Source organism: Acinonyx jubatus, chromosome E1 (genome assembly GCF_027475565.1).
Source record: "Acinonyx jubatus isolate Ajub_Pintada_27869175 chromosome E1, VMU_Ajub_asm_v1.0, whole genome shotgun sequence".
Taxonomy (NCBI): Eukaryota; Metazoa; Chordata; class Mammalia; order Carnivora; family Felidae; genus Acinonyx; species Acinonyx jubatus.
The window spans coordinates 44,111,984-44,130,641 of NC_069397.1; the positions used below are offsets into that span (position 1 = coordinate 44,111,984).

At 43.2% G+C, this 18,658-nt stretch overlaps 2 protein-coding genes and 1 long non-coding RNA gene across 18 annotated transcripts in view; 2 read left to right on the forward strand and 1 right to left on the reverse strand.

The window, feature by feature from the left end:
- EFCAB3 (EF-hand calcium binding domain 3) overlaps positions 1-4,887 on the forward strand; it is a 151,294-nt gene extending 146,407 nt beyond the window's left edge. For 11 of the 13 annotated variants that reach the window (XM_053211580.1, XM_053211587.1, XM_053211586.1 and 8 more), the window contains one exon: positions 971-4,875. In XM_053211580.1, the coding sequence (XP_053067555.1) occupies positions 971-1,297 (327 nt within the window). In that variant the 3' untranslated portion in view covers positions 1,298-4,875. Of the gene's footprint in view, positions 1-970 lie in introns of all 13 variants that reach the window. The other 2 variants (XM_053211588.1, XM_053211582.1) reach the window with 2 other exon arrangements.
- Positions 3,664-6,281, reverse strand: LOC128313368 (uncharacterized). Its single transcript, XR_008293968.1, has 2 exons — positions 6,040-6,281; positions 3,664-4,074 (listed from the first exon to the last, which is right to left on the reverse strand). It is a non-coding gene; the product is annotated as an uncharacterized LOC128313368 (long non-coding RNA).
- METTL2A (methyltransferase 2A, methylcytidine) lies at positions 5,728-17,384 on the forward strand. Of its 4 annotated transcripts, none has more exons than XR_008293967.1 (9): positions 5,728-5,885; positions 6,093-6,184; positions 7,901-8,256; positions 9,293-9,342; positions 9,680-9,740; positions 11,574-11,713; positions 13,532-13,638; positions 15,534-15,740; positions 16,553-16,637. XR_008293967.1 is itself a non-coding variant. In XM_027047849.2 (9 exons), the coding sequence occupies exons 1-9, from the start codon at positions 5,776-5,778 to the stop codon at positions 16,705-16,707; spliced, it is 1,137 nt and encodes a 378-aa protein (XP_026903650.1). In that variant the 5' UTR covers positions 5,728-5,775; the 3' UTR covers positions 16,708-17,384. The 4 variants fall into 4 exon arrangements, 3 of the variants coding, with proteins under 3 accessions (XP_026903650.1, XP_026903648.1, XP_026903649.1); XM_027047849.2 differs by having other exon boundaries at positions 15,675-15,740; positions 16,553-17,384; XM_027047847.2 differs by lacking the exon at positions 16,553-16,637 and adding an exon at positions 15,871-16,546 and having other exon boundaries at positions 15,675-15,740.
- The last annotated feature ends 1,274 nt before the right edge of the window (positions 17,385-18,658 follow it).

The window sequence follows — 18,658 nt, forward strand, 5'->3', positions numbered from 1 at the left end:
ACAGCTGCTCCCCTCCACCCACTCTCCACACAGCTGCTCATGATCTAACATAAAGATCCAGCTCTGCCCCTGTCCTGCTTAAGAACGAATGCTTCCCTCTCAACAATGGCAGGATTTTTCAACTCTATTTTCTGCTCCACACTCTGAGAGACTTATCTCCCTTCCGTCAGAAACAGGTGGTAATTGTGGTACCTGACTGGCTCAGTCGGTGGAGTGTGCCACTCTTGATCTCAGGGTTTAAGTCTGAGCCCCACATTAGGTGGAGAAATTACTAAGAAGGGGAGGGGAGGGGAGGGGAGGGGGGGAGGGAAGGGAAGGGAAGGGAAGGGAAGCGAAGGGAAGGGAAGGGAAGGGAGAGTGGCTCACTACAGCATGATTTTCACTGAGGAAAGGGCTGTCCCAACCTCCCTGAGATCAAGTCTAAGGGCCAGTACAGCACAGTGCTTTGCCTGCCTCATCTCCTTCACTCCTTCCCTCCCACTTTCAAAACCTGACACTTTAGCGACACCAACGTGCTTGTGCCTCTACCAATTCCAGAGGCCTTTGTTCCTTTGTTTCTGCTATCTCCTGTCCCTGAAACTCCTTCCCATCACCAGTGACTCTCTCAGTCTGGCCAAACCCTTGAGGAACTACTCAGCATCTCTCCCTCCCTGTCCTAAGCTGGATTGAGTGCCATCCTTGGCACTCCCATTATATCCAGAGCCTGTCTCCATCCCCCATTTCCTCCTTGTTTTAGTCTATTGTGTTTTTAATATTCTCATAACATTTCTTCTCTCATTATTCCCAAATCATACATTTCGATTGTCCATCAACTCCTAACTTGCGTGTCCTCAAAAGGTCCTACCAATGTGTAAACTCAGTGATGTTCAACCAGCCTGGGAATGTAACTCTTAGGGATATCTAGAATTGTGGTCCATAAGTCAAAGATATGTTAAGGTAACTACTGCCAACTTCTGCTCTCTCACTGCAGGTGAAGAGAGCTATAGATACCTATAACTTGGGAATTGCCCTGGAGCACCGGAAAGACATGCTAAACCTCTGGCAGAAGATCCGAGGGGATTTAATTGGAATAGACACTAAAAATGAGTCCTTTTATGATACCTTTTCTACTTACACATGGTCCTGGAATGTTTGCCAAGAATTACTTTCACCAAAGGACTTAAGGTTATATGATGCCTACATGAATAGGCATATCTTCCACAACTCTGTATTCTCTTCTTCCTCGGATATCAGTGAATGTGACACAGACACAGGAAGAAAACGAAAACGGAAAGGTTTCAAAGGGTTTCGACGATGAGATTTCTACATTTTCTAAACAGCTCACTGCAAACTACTTTTTCATAGATATCAAAATTGTGGTTTCTTGCTTTTGTCTAGTACATTCTTAGCAGCTGGAAATGTTGACATCTTTTGAATTCTGACCAGTAAAAAAGTTTAAGTCATAATGTGGTTTCCCTTTCCTAATTCTTACCTAGTAAATAGAGGTCATGTGGTTTTTTCCCCCAGCAAACAACTGCACTCTGCTGCCCCCACCTGGCTCAAAACGGCCTGGGCACGAGGAGAAAACCTGAGATGTGCGCTTACCTTAAGGGCCTCTGTGAGCCCCTAGGGGCTCTCCCTGTAACGTGCCTCTTAGTTTATGTGACTGTAAGTGGCACTAGGTTTTTGATTATTTGTAAAAGAGGCCAAAGACAGCAGATGACAATGATCCTTCAGTTCCAGGGAATAATATCACCATCTCCCAGGGAATCTTGATTAAATTTGGGTGTTCCTAAGGCTCCTTAGCCACACATCTTCAGGCTGATCTCTTGGATACCTTTTAAAAAGGGATGTTGTTTTCAGGGCATCTGGGTGGCTCAGTCGGTTAAGCACCCAACTTCGGCTCAGGTCATGATCTCACGGTTCTTGGGTTCAAGCAGCACGTCGGGCTCTGTGCTGACTGCTCAGTGCCTGGAGCCTGCTTCAGATTCTGTGCCTCCCTCTCTCTCTGCCCCTCCTCTGCTTATGCTCTGTCTCTCTCTCTGAGAAATAAATAAACATAAAATTTTTTTTTAAAGTTTATCTCATCCATTACACTTGTTCTTTAATGCATTTAATAAAGATGCACATATGTAACTATATTACACGTTTGGTAGTTATAATTTTTATTGTGGAAAACTACACACAAAATTTACTATTTTAATCACATTTAGGTGTATATCATCCATTACATTATTTTTTCCTGTTAGAAAAAGGAAAAAACATGTTTCACATTGATGGGGACAGTGGCTTATAATATAAAATCATAACATGCCAGAAAAAAGCAATGAAAATAGTGAAGTCTCCTAGAACTATTTAATGAAACAGTCTTGAAGTAAATTTGTGTTACCTTGAAGAGTCAAAACTGTCTAAATATATTTGCCATTCTTTACAATGTTATGATGTTGAGAAAAAGAAGCTTATTGACAAGTGGCCATGTTTCTTACCTGAAGAATAAGATTTATGGTTTAACAGATTTTTTTCTTTTTTTGGTATGGCTATGACCGTAATAGGCAATCTAAGAGATGTAATTTGGATGCCAAAATTAGAATTCCTGAAATATTTTCTTGGATCAATGAGATAACAGGAAAGAATATTTTTAAGCATATCTGTCCTGGAAAATCTAAAATGTACAGTAACACAGTCTTTCTATCAAATTGTCACATACTGTAGTGACAGTATAAACTGGCATCTTGTCAGTATAGCAATAGGTACTCGGCCATTCATTCAACAATTATTTTTTTAATGTTTATTTTTGAGAGAGCACGTGCAAACGAGGGGGAGGGGCAGAGAGAGAGGGACAGAGGATCTGAAACAAGCGCTGTGCTGACAGCAGAGAGCCTGACATGGGGCTTGAACTCACAAACAGTGAGATCATGAGCCGAAGTCGGATGCTTAACTGACAGGCACCCATTATTCAACATTTATTGAGTTGCATACTATATGTTGGACCTTGTTCTAGGACCTGGATATAACAGTGAACAAACAGATAAAATGCCCTGACCTCACAGCTTAGTAATCCAGCTAATTATAACCACTGACTCACTACTTCCACTTCTAGACATTATTCCTAAAGAAATAATCATGAATATACAAAATGATTTAGTTACAAGGATGTGTATCGTGTTGGATTTTAAAGTTGCCTAAACATCCAGTAAGTCATGGTACAGTTCTATAAATTAAAATGATGTTAGAAAAGACCATTCAAACAAAAGAATGATATTACAAGCTATCATCAGGTTATAAAATAGGCTACAACTGCTCAGAGCCATGAGAAGGCTGTATGGGATTGTTCTCGAACCTAATTATGATTGTAGTTGCACAAATATAGATTTTTATGAAAACTTATCAAACGGTACACTTAAAATGGGTGAATTTAATTATATGTAAACTATACCTCAATGAAGTTGTAAAATAAGAGGGCATAAAACAGTTCTGAAACTATTGTAATTTAAAAGTTACTTCTATAAATACATAAGAAAAAAAAAAAGACTGGAAGGTATACACCAGTGTTGTTTTTTTTTTTAACCAAAGTATTTAATGGGTTAAATTAAGGATGGAATGGGGTAGTTTCTTTTTTCTTTTGTCTAAATGTTCTACAATAAACATTTATTTTGCAATAAGAAAAGAAAACACAAAAGCCTGTTTAAATTTGTTAAATCAGCTTATTCAATTATCTAGCCTGCTACATGTTCTGTGAAACTTTAAGGAGAGCAAATCAGGACACCGGGGTCCCTTCCCCCACTTTCAGTTCCAGAGCACATGCTTACACAGACCGGAATTTCCACTGACTGGAACTTAAAGAAAAGCATGAAATAATTACCCACGTCCCAGGTTGACACCCAAGACAGTGATCCAGACTGAGAGTTGTTAACCTTTCCAGGCTTTGAACCCATGCCACCCAGCTAGAAGAGCTCTTCCAGCTCACCAGCAGAGGGACCCTTAACTCCCCTGAAAAGTTTTGCTTGCTGAAGATACAGTCCAGCGTGAAGTCTGGTAGCACAGAGGACTCAGAGTCACGTCTTCCAAATTTCTGCAGAAAAATAACTTCAGGTGCTTCAAAAGATGGAGAAACATGAGTTGTACAGGTCAACCAAAGATAATTGTACGAAAATTCAGGATACTTTTCTCCCATTTCACCAAAAGGGCCCAAGTTGTTTGCCATTTTAAATGACTAGTTATGGGAATTAATATAGTAAGTGACTTCAAGTGAAAACAGAGTGAGCTCCCTGCAAGAAACTCTGCAGTGAGAATGTTGATTAGGAGCATGAATAGCTTTTGGTGTGGGGAGAAAAACGAGTGTAGAAGAGACAACAAGATGCCAAGAATACATATAAATCAACCACTATGTCAAACAACTGGCCTCGAGAAACTATAAAAATCCTCGTCACTTGTTTTTTGGAGAGGAGGTCTTGTTCAAAATATTTCAAAAGACCATGAGAATGAAAAAGTGTTTTCAAATAAAGTACAAATTCTCTACTCTCTTATCTTTTCAATTCACTCACATATTTTTCTTTGTGATTAAGGAGGATTTAGGGCCTGTTCCAGTTTCTTTTCTGAGAAAGATACAGAACCTCTCATAGCTCCCCTCAGTTTTGCGTATGGAAAGAATCTGCAATGAAGGAAACAACTGGGTACCAGTGTGCTGAGTCTAGTAATGCACCATCTAAGTAACTAATTAACCCTTTCCTTATCTTCTTCCAGATGGTAATCATTACTCTCCTGGAACTCTTCTCAACTAACCTTGTGCAGACAGCATGCTTTCTTTTGAGAATCAGTTTGTAGTAATTATCAAAATAGAAATGGAAGGCTGAAAATGTATGAACATAACAAACTATGTGTGTTTGCATTACAATCCTGATTGTGTGAATAAGCTTGGATATGGATAATTCCAAAAAGTATGTGGTTACAAAAAATTTTTTAACTTGTCCTTGGATGGATATTCCATTTGATTAAACAGATAAACCTTGCGCTCTCAGAATTCATTTGATATCCTCCTCCCAGAAAAATCGTTTGTTTTTTTTTTTCATAGCTTTTCACACTACAAAAAGCTGACGATGGAAGCTGGAAAACTGCCAGATTTCCTCTGCCAGCTTGCTACCTTCCTCAAATTCTTCTGACCATAAGCTCCATGGGACTAGCTACCTTTAATTCTCAAAGTGATTTTTCCTGTCTTAAAACTTGAAGGAGGGGTGCCTGGGTGGCTCAGTCATTTAAGCGTGAGACTCTTGATTTCTCCTCAGGTCATGATCTTGCAGTTCAGGAGATCAAGCCCCCCATCAGTCTCTGCACTGACACTGCGGAGCCTGCTTGGGATTCTCTGTCTCCCTCTGCCCCTCCCCCATTCTCTCTCTTTCTCTCTCTCAAAATAAATAAACATTTTTAAAATTTTTGAGGGAAACGGGGGAACCTGCTAGAGGACCCCAGCATAGAGAGGAGGCTCAAGCTTAATTAATGTCTCCCACTTTCTTGCGGGCCCGCAAGACCACTAGGGCCTCCTGGCAAGGGATGGGGAGTAGGAAACCCACTCCGAGAAGACATTCTGCCAGAGTACGCCCCGCCCCATTCCCCAACCCCATCCCCAACTCAGGCCCCGCCCCAGTGGGCGGAGCTCGAGCACCAACCTCCACTGGGGACTGCCGCGCCCCGCCCTGCCCTGGTCCTTTCCCGCCCAGACGCCGCGACTTCCGGAAGGGGGCGTGGCTCCGCAGGAAGTTTTCTCTTTACGGAAAAGTAAGCATATCCGGCTCCGGTGTCATGGCTGGTCCCTACGCCGAGTGCGCGCCCGCTGCCGTCGGCCAGAAGAGGCAGCAGTTTGGGAGCCGGTTCCTGAGCGATCCGGCGCGCGTCTTCCACCATAATGCCTGGTAACCGCCCTGCCCCTCGCCTGGCCTGCGGCCCGCCCTCTGGCCCGCCGCCCCGGGCGCTGCGAGAAGCCCCTGACCGCCGGCCACGAGTCCCGCTGCCCTGCTTGAGGCGCTCTCCTCCCGTGGGAGAGGCGCTCCGGGGCCAGCGACTCACCCTGCCCGCGGCTGGAACGTGAGGCCTCTAAGCTGCCCGTTTGATTTTCCCAGGGACAATGTTGAGTGGTCGGAAGAGCAGGCCGCGGCGGCGGAGAGGAAAGTCCGGGAGAACAGTACCCAGCGAGTGTGCCAGGAGAAGCAAGGTGCGCCCAGGTGGGCCCTCGGTGGTATCTGCAGCCAGTGTACTGCTGAACGCACTGTCCACGAGAGGCAGAGAACCGAGACCGCCGAGAGTCTTTGTTACTGGACTGATACCGAACTCGGGGGTAGAACGGGAGGCGGGGGGGTGGTGGGTTAGGACGGAAAAGGGCGTCACCCTAAAATCTTGTTAGAGCAAACAGGGAGTTTTGTTTTGGGCTTTATTTGAGAGTAAGTGTATCTTGATATTTTCTAGCGATTAAGTTTTAGTTACGTTGTCTAGACCCATGTTAATGTGACTCGCCTTCGTCAACCGTGTGGTCACGTGATTGGCTTAGAGGCTGTGCTTTCTCTATGTGATTGCACTTTTACTGAGGAAATGTGATTGAAGCTAGATTCTAGTGATCTGATTCCCAATGTTGTTGGGGGAGGAAGCCAATGACTGGTGAATGTGTCTTTTCTTCGCTGTGAGGATTTAAGGCTTCTGCCGAGGAGAGCTGGGTGAAGCAGAGTGTAGATAAGTCTGGCCAAAGAAAAAGAGGCCCCTTCTGGAGAGGTGGATGATTTCACTGCAGAATATCTCTGGGTACTAAAACTAGTACTGATTGGGCCTTTTTCCTAAAAGACAATTGAAAGTAGGACTAGAAACTGAGAGGGTAGCAATCCCACAGTTCAGTGTAACAATTAGAAGATTCCAGTTGCAAAATACTCACTTTACATGCTTTGACAGAGACTAGATCAATGCAGGTTAGAGTTGAAAGGGATTTTGAAAATCATGTAGTCCAATATCCTCTTCTTACAGTTAAAGAAACTTGGACCACAGGACATTAAGTGCCTTTCCCAGAGGTAAGCAGTTAGTTAGTAGTAGCAAGGGTGGAACTAAAATCCAATTTCTTAGATTTGTATTCATTTCTACTACACTAGTCAAGGTCTGGCAAAGAACCAAAAACTGAAGCCTTAAAAAAAAAAAAGAAAGAAAAAGAAAACAAAACTCAAGTCTAACACTGCCTTGATCACCTTAGACTACAGCGTAAACAGTCTACCCTTCTCGAGTCTCTCCTGTCCTCCATCATCAAAACTCTTCTCATCTGAAGACATTTTTCTCTCTTGTCCGCATTTCTCCTTTCCTTTTAGCCTTGTTTCTATTTGTTAGTATCTTGTGGTATTACTGAATTCATTTCTTAGCTCCACACTCTATGAAGAGCCACAGACGGGAGTGTATTTTAAGAAGAGCTGCATGTATCATAACCATTGAGTTTACATGGGGAATAACTGAAGAACCTGGGACGTTTCACTTGTAAAAGAGAAAATTTAGAGGTGGAAATAACTGCCCTTAAATGCAAGAGTTGTTCTGTATGGCCCTAAGAAGTAGTAGAACTTTAAAAAAAGAAGAAGAAATGAAATAGGACTTTTTGATCAAAAGACAGATTTTTTGCTTAATGTTAGAATTTTCTAGTAGTTAAGAGCCACCCAAAGATGTGGGTGGAGAATTGGTAGTAAGTTCGCTGGCAGAAGCTGGACTCCCTAGAAGGACAGGATGCAGAGGGAGTTCAGGTAGGGTACATGGTAGGACTAAAAGATTTCCAGCTCTGAGACAATGGCTCTGCTTGAGGATACTTTTAGTATAAAATGACATTCAATGAGACAGAATGGTATATGACATTAGGGACAAATAAAATCCTGAGAGATGGTTTTTTAAACTCTTCCCTTAATGTTCACAGTTGATTATGAAATAAATGCCCACAAATATTGGAATGACTTCTACAAAATCCACGAAAACGGGTTTTTCAAGGATAGACACTGGCTTTTTACCGAATTCCCAGAGCTGGCACCAGGCCAAAGCCAAGATCACTTGGAGGATTTGCCCTCCGACAACAAGAGGAGTGAAGTACCTGAATGTAGGACCAGTGAGGATGGACCTGGTTTAAAAATAGAACAGCACAAGTGTTCTTCAAATAGTCTTGAACATGAAACACAGACAGCTCCTGTGGAAGAAAATGTAACTCAGAAATTCAATCACCTGGAAATCTGTGCTGATGAGTTCCCTGGATCCTCAGCCACCTACCGAATACTTGAGGTAACCCCCCTTTATTGTTAATGAGGCTGTTGTACACGTGGGTGGCCTAGGGAGGCTGACCACAAAAGTGGTGAAGAAGGTGCCTAGACTTGACTCCTATATTGGCCTAGAAACACCTCCTTTTTTTTTTTTTTAGCTAACGTTATGTACTAAATTCAGACCAGATATTTGGTGGTTGTAGCACACAGATACATCACCTGGGGTGCTACTTGGGAACATCGTACTGCCCTGAACGTTGTAGCATCGTGCTGTACCTACCACCTAGAAAAGGGTCCCAAGTCACAAGACAAAGTCTTTTACTTCTCTTGTAATACAGTTAGAACATGGAGGGGTTAGTTGGGAGGGTGCCTGCTTCTCCGGCATGGGAGAATTCTTGTCTTCCTAGTTGGGGTGGTGTGGCTGAGGCCAGACGGTGACTATACACTCCCCCAGAAGCAGATTACCCTAGGGTTGAGTATACTTCCTGCATGACCTTGTCAGTAGTCCCTTACCCTCCCCAGGCGGAACGGGACCTCTGCCTCTCTGTCTGCCTCATAGTTACGAGGATTGCATACATTGAGGTAACATATGTAAAATGGCTTAGAATCGTGTCTGGCAAGTAGTGAGTCCTTAGTATATGGTGGTTGTTTTTATTATTACCACACCCAGACTAATCTTATTTGTGGTCCCCTTTTCATAAATTTTTCAGCTTAGTCAATTAGAAACATTTTTTCCAGTAATGATATAGTGCAGTTCAGTAAGAAAATATTTCATCTATAGGACTGTTTGCTAAAACTGAAAAAGTAAAAGCAATCTATGCCCTTTTTTCCATACCAACTCCCTTCTGCTGTTGAAAGCCCATGCTTTCAAAGTCTTCTATGGCTGCCTCTTTTAGACTTTCTGAGGTCAAGGTCAGGGAACGGCATGGGTACTATTTAGCTCTGGTCACCACACCTTCCCTAATGGAGTTAGGAGGCAAGATTATTGATTATTTATCTAACTCCAGGAATTAATTTTTTGGAAAATCCTGTAACTAAAAGTTCATTTCTGTCTGCAGGTTGGTTGTGGTGTGGGAAACACAGTCTTTCCGGTTTTACAAACTAACAAGTAAGTGTGTTTAAAGTTTAACTGTGTGACCGCACAGAGGAGAAAGGGCTGTGTTGTTTCTCAGAACTTACTCCAGCAAACTGGCAACAGTGGTTATTGGGCACCATGGGTGACGGGAGATCGGATTTATGGTCTGGATTTTTTTTTTTTTTAATGGTCTTGATTTAATTTGATTTCTAAGTTATCTTTGTCATCAGGAAAATTAGTAAGATTCAAAACCTGTTCCATTGTTAAAATATGGTGTCTTTAATATTTTAACCTCTGCTACACAGGAAAGAGAACAGACACAATTCACTTTATAGTCTTAATTGTTCTACTGTTTTTCTGCCCATTTCAGTGATCCAGGACTCTTTGTTTACTGTTGTGATTTTTCTTCCACAGCTATAGAACTGGTCCAGGTGAGTGTAATTGTTCCTATCCATCATTTTCACTGGTTAGAGGGGAAAACGTCTTCTAAAAGTCAGGGTCTCTAGCAATGTTTTTAATTCTTGTGTTTTTTTAAGTTTTTATTTATTTTTTAGAGAGGGAGGGAGGGAGGGGAAGAATCCCAAGCAGGCTCCGCACCAGCAGTATGGAGCCCAGTGTGCGGCTCGAACTCACAAGCCATGAGCCAAAGTCAAACATTTAACCCACTGAGCCACCCAGGTGCCCCTTTTATTTCTTTTTCTTATGTGGTCCGAAAGTAAGAGATTTACAGGCAGCAGTAGCGGAAAAAACTAAACATGAATACAGAAACTCTCACTGGCCAGCTGTGGAACTTTGGGCCTGTCTCCTGACCTCTCCAAAGTTTCCTTTTAAGGATTGAAATGAGAAGACTGTTTCTAGTCAGAATTCTTTGAATTATAAGTCACAGAAACATCTAGACAAACTCAGCCAGTGAAAGAAAGAGAAGGTCATGCAACCCAAGGACGTAAAGTGTAGCCAGGACTGTAACTGAGCCCTAAAAAGGTGGCAGATACCAAGGCAAGTTGACTAGCCAGTAAGATGGCACCACCCTCTCCTCCTATCACAGTACCTCCCTCAAGTTCATGGTTTCCTATCAATCATAGCTCAGTGCCCATTTGTCCTTTGTTTGTTCTCTGTTTACAGACCAACTTTCTGTAATAGGTTTTTCCTGGTTTTACATATGATCCTGGCATGCTCACCCTTACCAGTCCACCCTGTTCAGGGTTCTCAGAGCCTCACCACAATGACTTGTCCTGATTCCAAAGTCCCCAGGAATAGTCTGATTGACCCAGCCCAGCTGATAATCTACTTGCCTTGTTTGAATTAGCGGGGGCCAATGAGGAATAAAGTCACATTTTTGGAGAAGAGATATGGAAAGGGAAATTACCCTAAAATGTGTCTGTTACAATCATGTCTAATGCTTGTAGCAGAGGAGCTCCAGAATTGGTAGTTGTGTCTTTCTGGAGTTACTTTCATGGATCCAGACCAGGTGAATATTGAGGCTTATCTTTAGTTAGTTTTGGGGTTTTTTAGTTAATTTTATGGTAATAAAATATAAAGTTAAATTTTCCACATCTAGAGACATAGGTTTTCCTGGAGAATTCTGTGGTCTATGTAATATGGTATAGTTGAGTTGGGAGTTGTTTTAAATCATGCTCTTAAATGTTTAAATGTCTGTATGTGTTATCTCTCTCTTGATGGGGGTTTTATTTTTCCTTATGGCCACTTACCTTCCTGATGATTTTCCAGTCTTCAGATCTAACTCTGCATCAGAGTAAAGAATAAAAGTAGAGGAATGAAGAACTCTAGTTTTAAAAGTACTGGTTAAGGGCACCTCGGGCTGGCTCAGTCAGTGGAGCATGCAACTCTTGATCTTGGGTTGCAAGTTTGAGCCCCATGTTGAGTGCAGACATTACTTAAAACAAAAATCTTTTTTTAAGTTTATTTATTTATTTTCAGAGAGAGAGAGAAAGCACGAGGTAGGTAGGGGCAGAGAGAGAATCCCAAGAATCCCAAGCGGCACTCTCAGTGCAGAGCCCAATGTGGGGCCAAAAGTACCAGTTGGATTCCACAAGCTCCTCTCTGGAATCGTTCAAGAATCTTAACCTTTGAGTAAGATTGCGTGCCTTCATGATTAGACCGATAACCCTCAGTGGGCAGTAGCTGCAGTTACACTTAAAGCAAGATAAGATTTCCTTGAGGTCGTGTGAATGTGTGTGTGTGCGCGTCTGTGTGTGTGTGAGAGAGAACATTTTCTAACCTGTGTGTCTCTCAACTGTCTGCAGACAAATTCAGCATATGATCCCTGCCGGTGTTTTGCCTTTGTTCACGACCTGTGTGATGAAGATCAGAGTTACCCAGTGCCCACAAGTAGTCTTGATATCATCATCCTCATATTTGTTCTTTCTGCAGTTGTGCCAGACAAGTAAGTGTGAGGTCCTTTCACCAGCAGTGTAACAAAAACAAAGCGTTCGTCAAAGTTGGGCCCTGAGTAAGAAGGATCCTCTGATAGGCAGGGAAAAGCCACTCTGTCAAAGTGTTACGAGTGTCTCATCCCTTTTCCCAGATTTGCAAGTTCCCAACTTCTCTTTCAGCCTCTAAACCTCTGCCTGTTGACTGCAGTGATTGGTCATTGTTCTGGTTTAAGATCCCTAAGGAATGGGAGAGAAGTCTTTAGTGGCTGTGTTTTTTTAATTTTTCTTTTAAGTAATCTCTGCACCCAGCGTGGGGCTCGATCCCAAAACCCCAAGACCAAGAGCCACACACTGTACCCACTAAGCTAGCCAGTCACCCTTCATTGGCCTTTTTAAATGCTTGCAGTAAACCAAGCTTATTAACAACACAGAATTTATGGTGAACCTTAACTCAGGTGTTCCTTTATGCTTAAGTTCTTTGGAAAACTGCAGTTACAAGAGAATTCCATAAAATAAAGTTTAGATGAAAGGAAAGTCAGTTGCTAAACTCTAAAAGATGCTGTTAAAGCTTCTTAGGGACGCCTGGGTGGCTCAGTTGGCTAAGCATCGACTCTTGATTTCAGTTCATGTCATGACCTCAGGGTCATGAGATCGAGCTTGAGGGGCTCCTCGCTCGGCATGGAGCCTGCTTCAGATTCTCTCCCTGTACTCCACCCCCACTCCCACCCATGCTCACATATACTCTTCTCTCCCTTAAAAAAAAAACAAAAAAAAAAACTTCTTAGACATGGGCAACCAGCTGTCCTGATGAAGTACTGTCCTCAGGAAGCAGCATCAGCCAAAGACCCAGAGGAGTGATTGATTTTCTCTAGCTCCCATTTCCTTTAGGATGGCACTGAGTCATCTGACCTAACACGGGCATTGTGAGTGTGGATAAAGGCAGATGCAGGACAGCCCAAAAGCCAGGCATGCTTCTAAACATTAATAACTGCAGAAGTTCAGGGGCACCTGGCTGGCTCATTCAGTAGAGCATGTCACCCAATCTCAGGGTCATGAGCTCAAGCCCCACATTGAGGGTAGAGTTTACTAGATAGATTTTTTTTTTAAACGGCAGAAGTTTAACTGCTATAGACTTAAAAACTGACATGGACTGAAACAAAACATTAGAATTAAAATTCATTATTCAGTTATTTAAATAGACTGTAGCACTTATACTTCTGAGGTTAGCACAGCCGAAACCCCCACGAGGACTGTGTATGGAAAGTGCAGTCAGAATGGAAAGCTCTCTGCCGAGGTGCTCATTTGCATGCTGACTCACCCTGTAAATTGCAAGTTCTCAGGGTTTGATCTTCAACAAATGGAAAGACACAGTCTCTGCGCACAAAGAGCTCGGGCCTGGGCGGGCAGGCAGAGGAGTCCACCGACTAGTAGTCCTCACTGCAGGTTTTCAGCGTGGCGCCCAGAGAGGCACAGGCGCACAGGCCAGGGGCGGCTTCCCTGGGAAGTAATCGCAGGAGTGGGCGGTGAGCCAGATGCAGAGTATGTAATTTGGCCCATGGTCGAACTCTCCAGCAGAAGCAGGTTGTCCTCAGGCCTCTTCATACTGAAGGGACTGGGTCGAAGCCACAGTTGTGAGCAGACCACAGAAGGCACATCAGAAGCTCAGACACACGCTCCTGTTCTCATCTGAAGGGAGAGCAGAGGAGCTAAGATTTCAGGGGCCATGTGTCAGCAGGGTTACGAAGTCCACTGGCTCTTCCAGACGTGCTACAAGGAGAAGGGACCCTGTCCTTAAGGAGACCTGATCTTGCTTCTCTGTTGCCCCACAGGATGCAGAAGGCTATCAACAGGCTGAGCAGGCTTCTGAAGCCCGGAGGGATGATGCTTCTGCGAGATTATGGCCGCCACGACATGGCTCAGCTTCGATTTAAAAAAGGTATCGTGGGAGTACCTGGGGGGTTCAGTCAGTTAAGTGTCCAACTTCGGCTCAAGTCATGATGGCGCAGTTAGTGAGTTCAAGCCCTGCAATCGGCCCTGAGCAGACAGCTCAGCCTGGAGCCTGCTTTGGATTCTGTGTCTCTCTCTCTCTCTCTCTCTCTCTCTCTCTCTCTCTCTCTCTCTCTCTCTGTGCCCCTCCCCCACTTGTGCTCTATCTCTGTCTCTCAAAAATAAATGAACATTAAAAAAAATTTTTTTAATAACTAAAAAATAAAAAAGGTATCATGGGGGCACCTGGGGGGTTCAGTCGGTTAAGCGTCCAACTTAAAAGTTCAGGTCATGATCTCATGGTTCATGAGTTCGAGCCCTGCATTGGGCTCCCTGCTGTCAGCAGAGAGCTTGCTTGGGATTCTGTCTCTCCCTCTGTCTGCATCCCCCCCCCAAATAAATAAATAAACTTTAAAAATAAAATAAAATAAAACATATTTTGCTACTGTAAGCAAAACAACAGATTGGCCATCCGAATAGATGTATAAATCCATGAAATCGATTAGAAACCTAGAATTACAGCCCCAATATGAAATCATTTAATACGTGACAGGTGGTATGTTTTTGAAGATTGTGTGATCTAGGTATTGGGCAAATCTTTAAAACCAAGACCGCTGCATTTAGAAGAGCTAGTTTTAGAAAAGACATTTGATTACATGAAAAATTTTAAACAAAGTATGGCCAAAGGTACCATTAAAACAGTTTAAAGACCGATAATTTCGGTGCATAGAACAGATAAAGACTGCATTATTATCTGTGCTCTTCGGGGACTGTTGGTACGTTGATAGGGAAAAGATCAGGAACCCACCCAAAACACAGGGAAGAAAATTTTAGACTTGATTCCCAGAAGAACATATCCAAATGACCAAAAACAAACTTGAGGGTAACAAAAATTAGGATGAGATGACCACTTCTTTATTCTGCCAACTCACGAAAAGAGCTATGCTTCTCCATTAATGGTTTTTGTTTTTAAGATTTTTTTTTTGAAGGAGAGAGACAGAATGTGAGTGGGAGAGGGGCAGAGAGAGAGGGAGGCACAGAATCCGAAGCAGGCTCCAGGCTCTTTGCTGTCAGCACAGAGCCTGATGTGGGACTTGAACTCACGAGCCGTTAGATTGTGACCTGAGCCAAAGCAGGGTGCTTAACCAACTGAGCCACCCAGGCGCCTACTGGGTTTTTTGAGCACACTGGGGCTATTGACTCAGTCTAACAGTCCTTTCGGGAATTCCTCAAGAACTAGCATGTAATACATATGTAAGCAAAATCTCGAAAACCAAGTGAATGCCTCTGGAGAGGGGAATCTTGTGCCTGCCGCGTGGGGTAGATCCCTTACTGTTGGTCTTGGAGGGGTTTCCGTTCTGCACTCCCAGATGAGAAGAGCAGTGTACAGACAAGTATTTTAAAGTTGACCCCACATGTAAGAGTAGCTGGAGAGAAATAAGCAGAAGTGAAGCAAGTAAGATCATATTGGCATTCAGAAGGTACAGAGGGGCGACGTACCAGGTTGGTAAATTGACGTTAGGTCAGAGGGCTTGGCGGCTGAAGGGAGAGCGTCCGTAACCAAAACAGCGTATGTCTTGTACTTGTGAACGAGTGTGGGCACGTGGACAGACATGGAAAATGGTCATGGTGTCTATCTCAAGTTTCCTTTCCTCAGACTCAGCTATGGTCCCTGGCTTTTATTTATTTACTTTTGTTTTACAAAGAGTATGTGGTATTTATGTAGTCAGGGAGGGGGGAAAACACCTTCCAACACGAAACAACTCTAGAACAGAAGGCTGAGGTTCACATGTGTGACGTAACACTGCATTTCGATCACTCCCCTTGGGGTCCTCTTCTCCGAAGATTCCTGCAACGTGCCCAGAGCAACCAAGAAAGGATTCTGTTCTCTGCCCAAGAAATGGTATCACGATGTACGTTTGATTGGCAGTGAAATTCAAGGAAGTGCTTTAAAGTCTCTCTGATGTTTATCACATCGCCCCACAGGTCAGTGTCTGTCTGAAAATTTCTACGTGAGAGGCGATGGTACTAGAGTTTACTTCTTCACACAAGGTATGGAAACGCTCATCTTTCTTCATGCTAACAGTCCCCCAAACACCAGATCAAATGTTGCTTGATACAGTCTCGGAAGTAAAACTGTCATGCCCCTTCTGCCTTTTGAAGACTTTTCCTGCCTTTCCAGGCCACCTGAACGGTTCACTGTTCTCCACACGGGCTCCACTTACAGGAGCCTTCAGTCCTCTGCTTTGCTCCTCGACTGTCTGTGCTTCCTCCCTGTCGCTTTGTCCCAAATGGAAAACCTGCCCATTCGGCAAGACCCCAGGGCAGCTGGTTTTGCCCTGTAAGCCGGGTTGTCCTGTAGGTACGCCAGAATTAGGCTGTGCTCCCCATGCCCCGGCTCCCAGGTGTAATCCAGAATTGCCCTCCTCTGCGGCTTGCCCTGCCTCGGGGTTCCTCCCCCACCAGTGCCATCCTTGGGCCCTTTATTGTGCCACATACTTCTTTGAGCTGTTGATTAAAATATAGTGGAAACTCTGCTAAAAAAGTGGCTTTGACATTACGTGCATAGAAATTTTGCATATAACCTTAAGGTGTCCATAAAGCCCTTGAAAATTCTTCCCTGTCAGCTCTAAGGCTCTCCCTCTGGATTCCAAGGGGCCCTTGCCAGAAGGTTTGGCTTCCCCCATTTAAACATGAACTTAATATTACCAAGCTGCTCCTACACTTCTAAATAAACAGCCCTGCTGAAGCCACTTGTAATACATAAATAAAAACAGTCTCACGGAGCCCCATTTAATATAGGAAGTGGTGGACCATGTTTTTTCTTTAGCGGAAAATATGTAAACATCTCTTTTCCGAACCAGATGAGCTGGATACACTTTTCACTACAGCTGGACTGGAAAAGGTTCAGAACCTGGTGGATCGCCGATTGCAAGTGAACCGAGGGAAACAGCTGACCATGTACCGAGTCTGGATTCAGTGCAAATACCGCAAGCCTCTTCTGTCCAGCGCTGGCTGAGTGGCACCTGCTCCTGACGCGTGAGCTCATTGGAGCTTTTTAAAAAGAACATTCACAAGTGGTGTCTTGTCGATGTGGGAAAGTCCAAGGATTCAGACTTGAACCTTAAACCTAGAAAAAATTGCTTTTTATCAAGATTCTAATAATTGTGCTTCCAATTTGGAAGGCCTTTAATATGTACTTTCCTAAGTTTTTTCTTACTTTGAGATATCAAAGAATCTTTCTTGCCATTTTGTAATTTATCATAACTAAAATTTCATGGGAATCGTGAATTCAAAAGGCGTCAAGAATTTATTTCCGTGTGGAAGTATTATACGTGATAAAGTATCATCTGACTGTGAGTTGCATTAAAATATTTCGGAGTTCAAATATCTGGACTAGGCAGTTGATATATACGGTGAATAAAGGTCTCGTTCAGCGAGAAGCACGTCAAGAAGAATCCTCTTTCTTTGGGTATTTTCCTGACTCAGAAATACTGCCTTAGGGGCACCTGTGTGGCTCAGTTAAGCGTCTGACTTCGGCTCAGGTCATGATCTCTCAGTTCACGAGTTCAAGCCCCACATCAGGCTCTGTGCTGACTGCTCAGAGCCTAGAGCCTGCTTCAGATTCTGTGTCTCCCTCTCTCTCTGACCCTCCCCCACTGGCGCTCTGTCTCCCTCCCTCCCTCCCTCCCCCCCCTCAAAAATAAACAATTAAAAAAAATTACTGCTTTAAAGAGAATCAAAACATGTCCTTGTTACGTGTTTATTTAGTCATGGTCTCCACTTAACTCTAGTTCTGTGGAATTTTAGACACTGTTCCCCCTCTAAGTAACCTATTTCTCAAACAGTAAAACGATCTAGACTTTTCTTGGATGTAAATTTTAAAAAATAAATAAGTAATGGGAAAAAAAGATCTTGACATTTAGCAAACTTGTCTCGTTTTTATTGTGCCCTTAACTGTTTGACACAAAAGGAATTGAGAGAACTTTATTTTAGCCACATGACTGTACAACTGAAAATGATCATCATCAGTATTGCTTTTTTTATGTTCTGCTTTTTTTTCAGTTACCACTCCTACATGTTTCCCTCTTGGTGGTTCATAAGTTATACAATGTATTCTTAATTTTTACCAAATAAAGAGTTTTCAGTTCTTCCTATGTTTTGCATGTTCAACTCAAATATTCCCATAATTGCTTTTTATCTTTGTATTACATGTGGAAATGTGATAAGAAACAAGCAATTTTTTTTTTAATTTCAAACGTAAAGAAAAGTACCAATTACCAAGAATATTGCAAGAATAGTCCATTTTCTTTTCAGAATAGTTTTTAAGAATAGGTTGCAAGGTGATGTCCCAACTCTCCTTCATATTTTCATGTATAATTCCTATAACTAAAGACATTCTTTTTTTTTTTTTCAACGTTTATTTATTTTTGGGACAGAGAGAGACAGAGCATGAACGGGGGAGGGGCAGAGAGAGAGGGAGGCACAGAATCGGAAACAGGCTCCAGGCTCTGAGCCATCAGCCCAGAGCCTGACACGGGGCTCGAACTCACTGACCGCGGGATCATGACCTGGCTGAAGTCGGACGCTCAACCGACTGCGCCACCCAGGCGCCCCAAGACATTCTATCACCAAATAAATCCATCAGAAGTAGAAATCTGAAAACATCCACAGATAACCACGTTTTCCCAATGGTCCCAATAACCTATCACCAGAAAAAAAAGTTGCATTTAGTAGTCATATCTCAGTCCCCTATACTCTGAACAACCCAGGCGTGTTTCAATGGCCTTGACATTTGAAGATCACAGGCTATCTTGCAGACTGTCCCTCGTTTGGGTTCGTCGATGCTTTCTCATGATTTGGTTCAAGTGACATTTCTGGCAGGAACACTGAGTGATGCTGTGCTCTTCCCATTACATTCTATCAGGGAATCAATTTTGAATTACCCTGTTATTGGTAATGTTAACCTT

Coding starts and splice junctions, on each gene's coding strand:
- METTL2A (XM_027047847.2), top strand. CDS start 5,776: ATGGCTGGTCCCTACGCCGAGTGCGCGCCCGCTGCCGTCGGCCAGAAG. Junction 8,257..9,292: donor CCACCTACCGAATACTTGAG/GTAACCCCCCTT, acceptor TTCTGTCTGCAG/GTTGGTTGTGGTGTGGGAAA. Junction 9,343..9,679: donor CCGGTTTTACAAACTAACAA/GTAAGTGTGTTT, acceptor TGCCCATTTCAG/TGATCCAGGACTCTTTGTTT.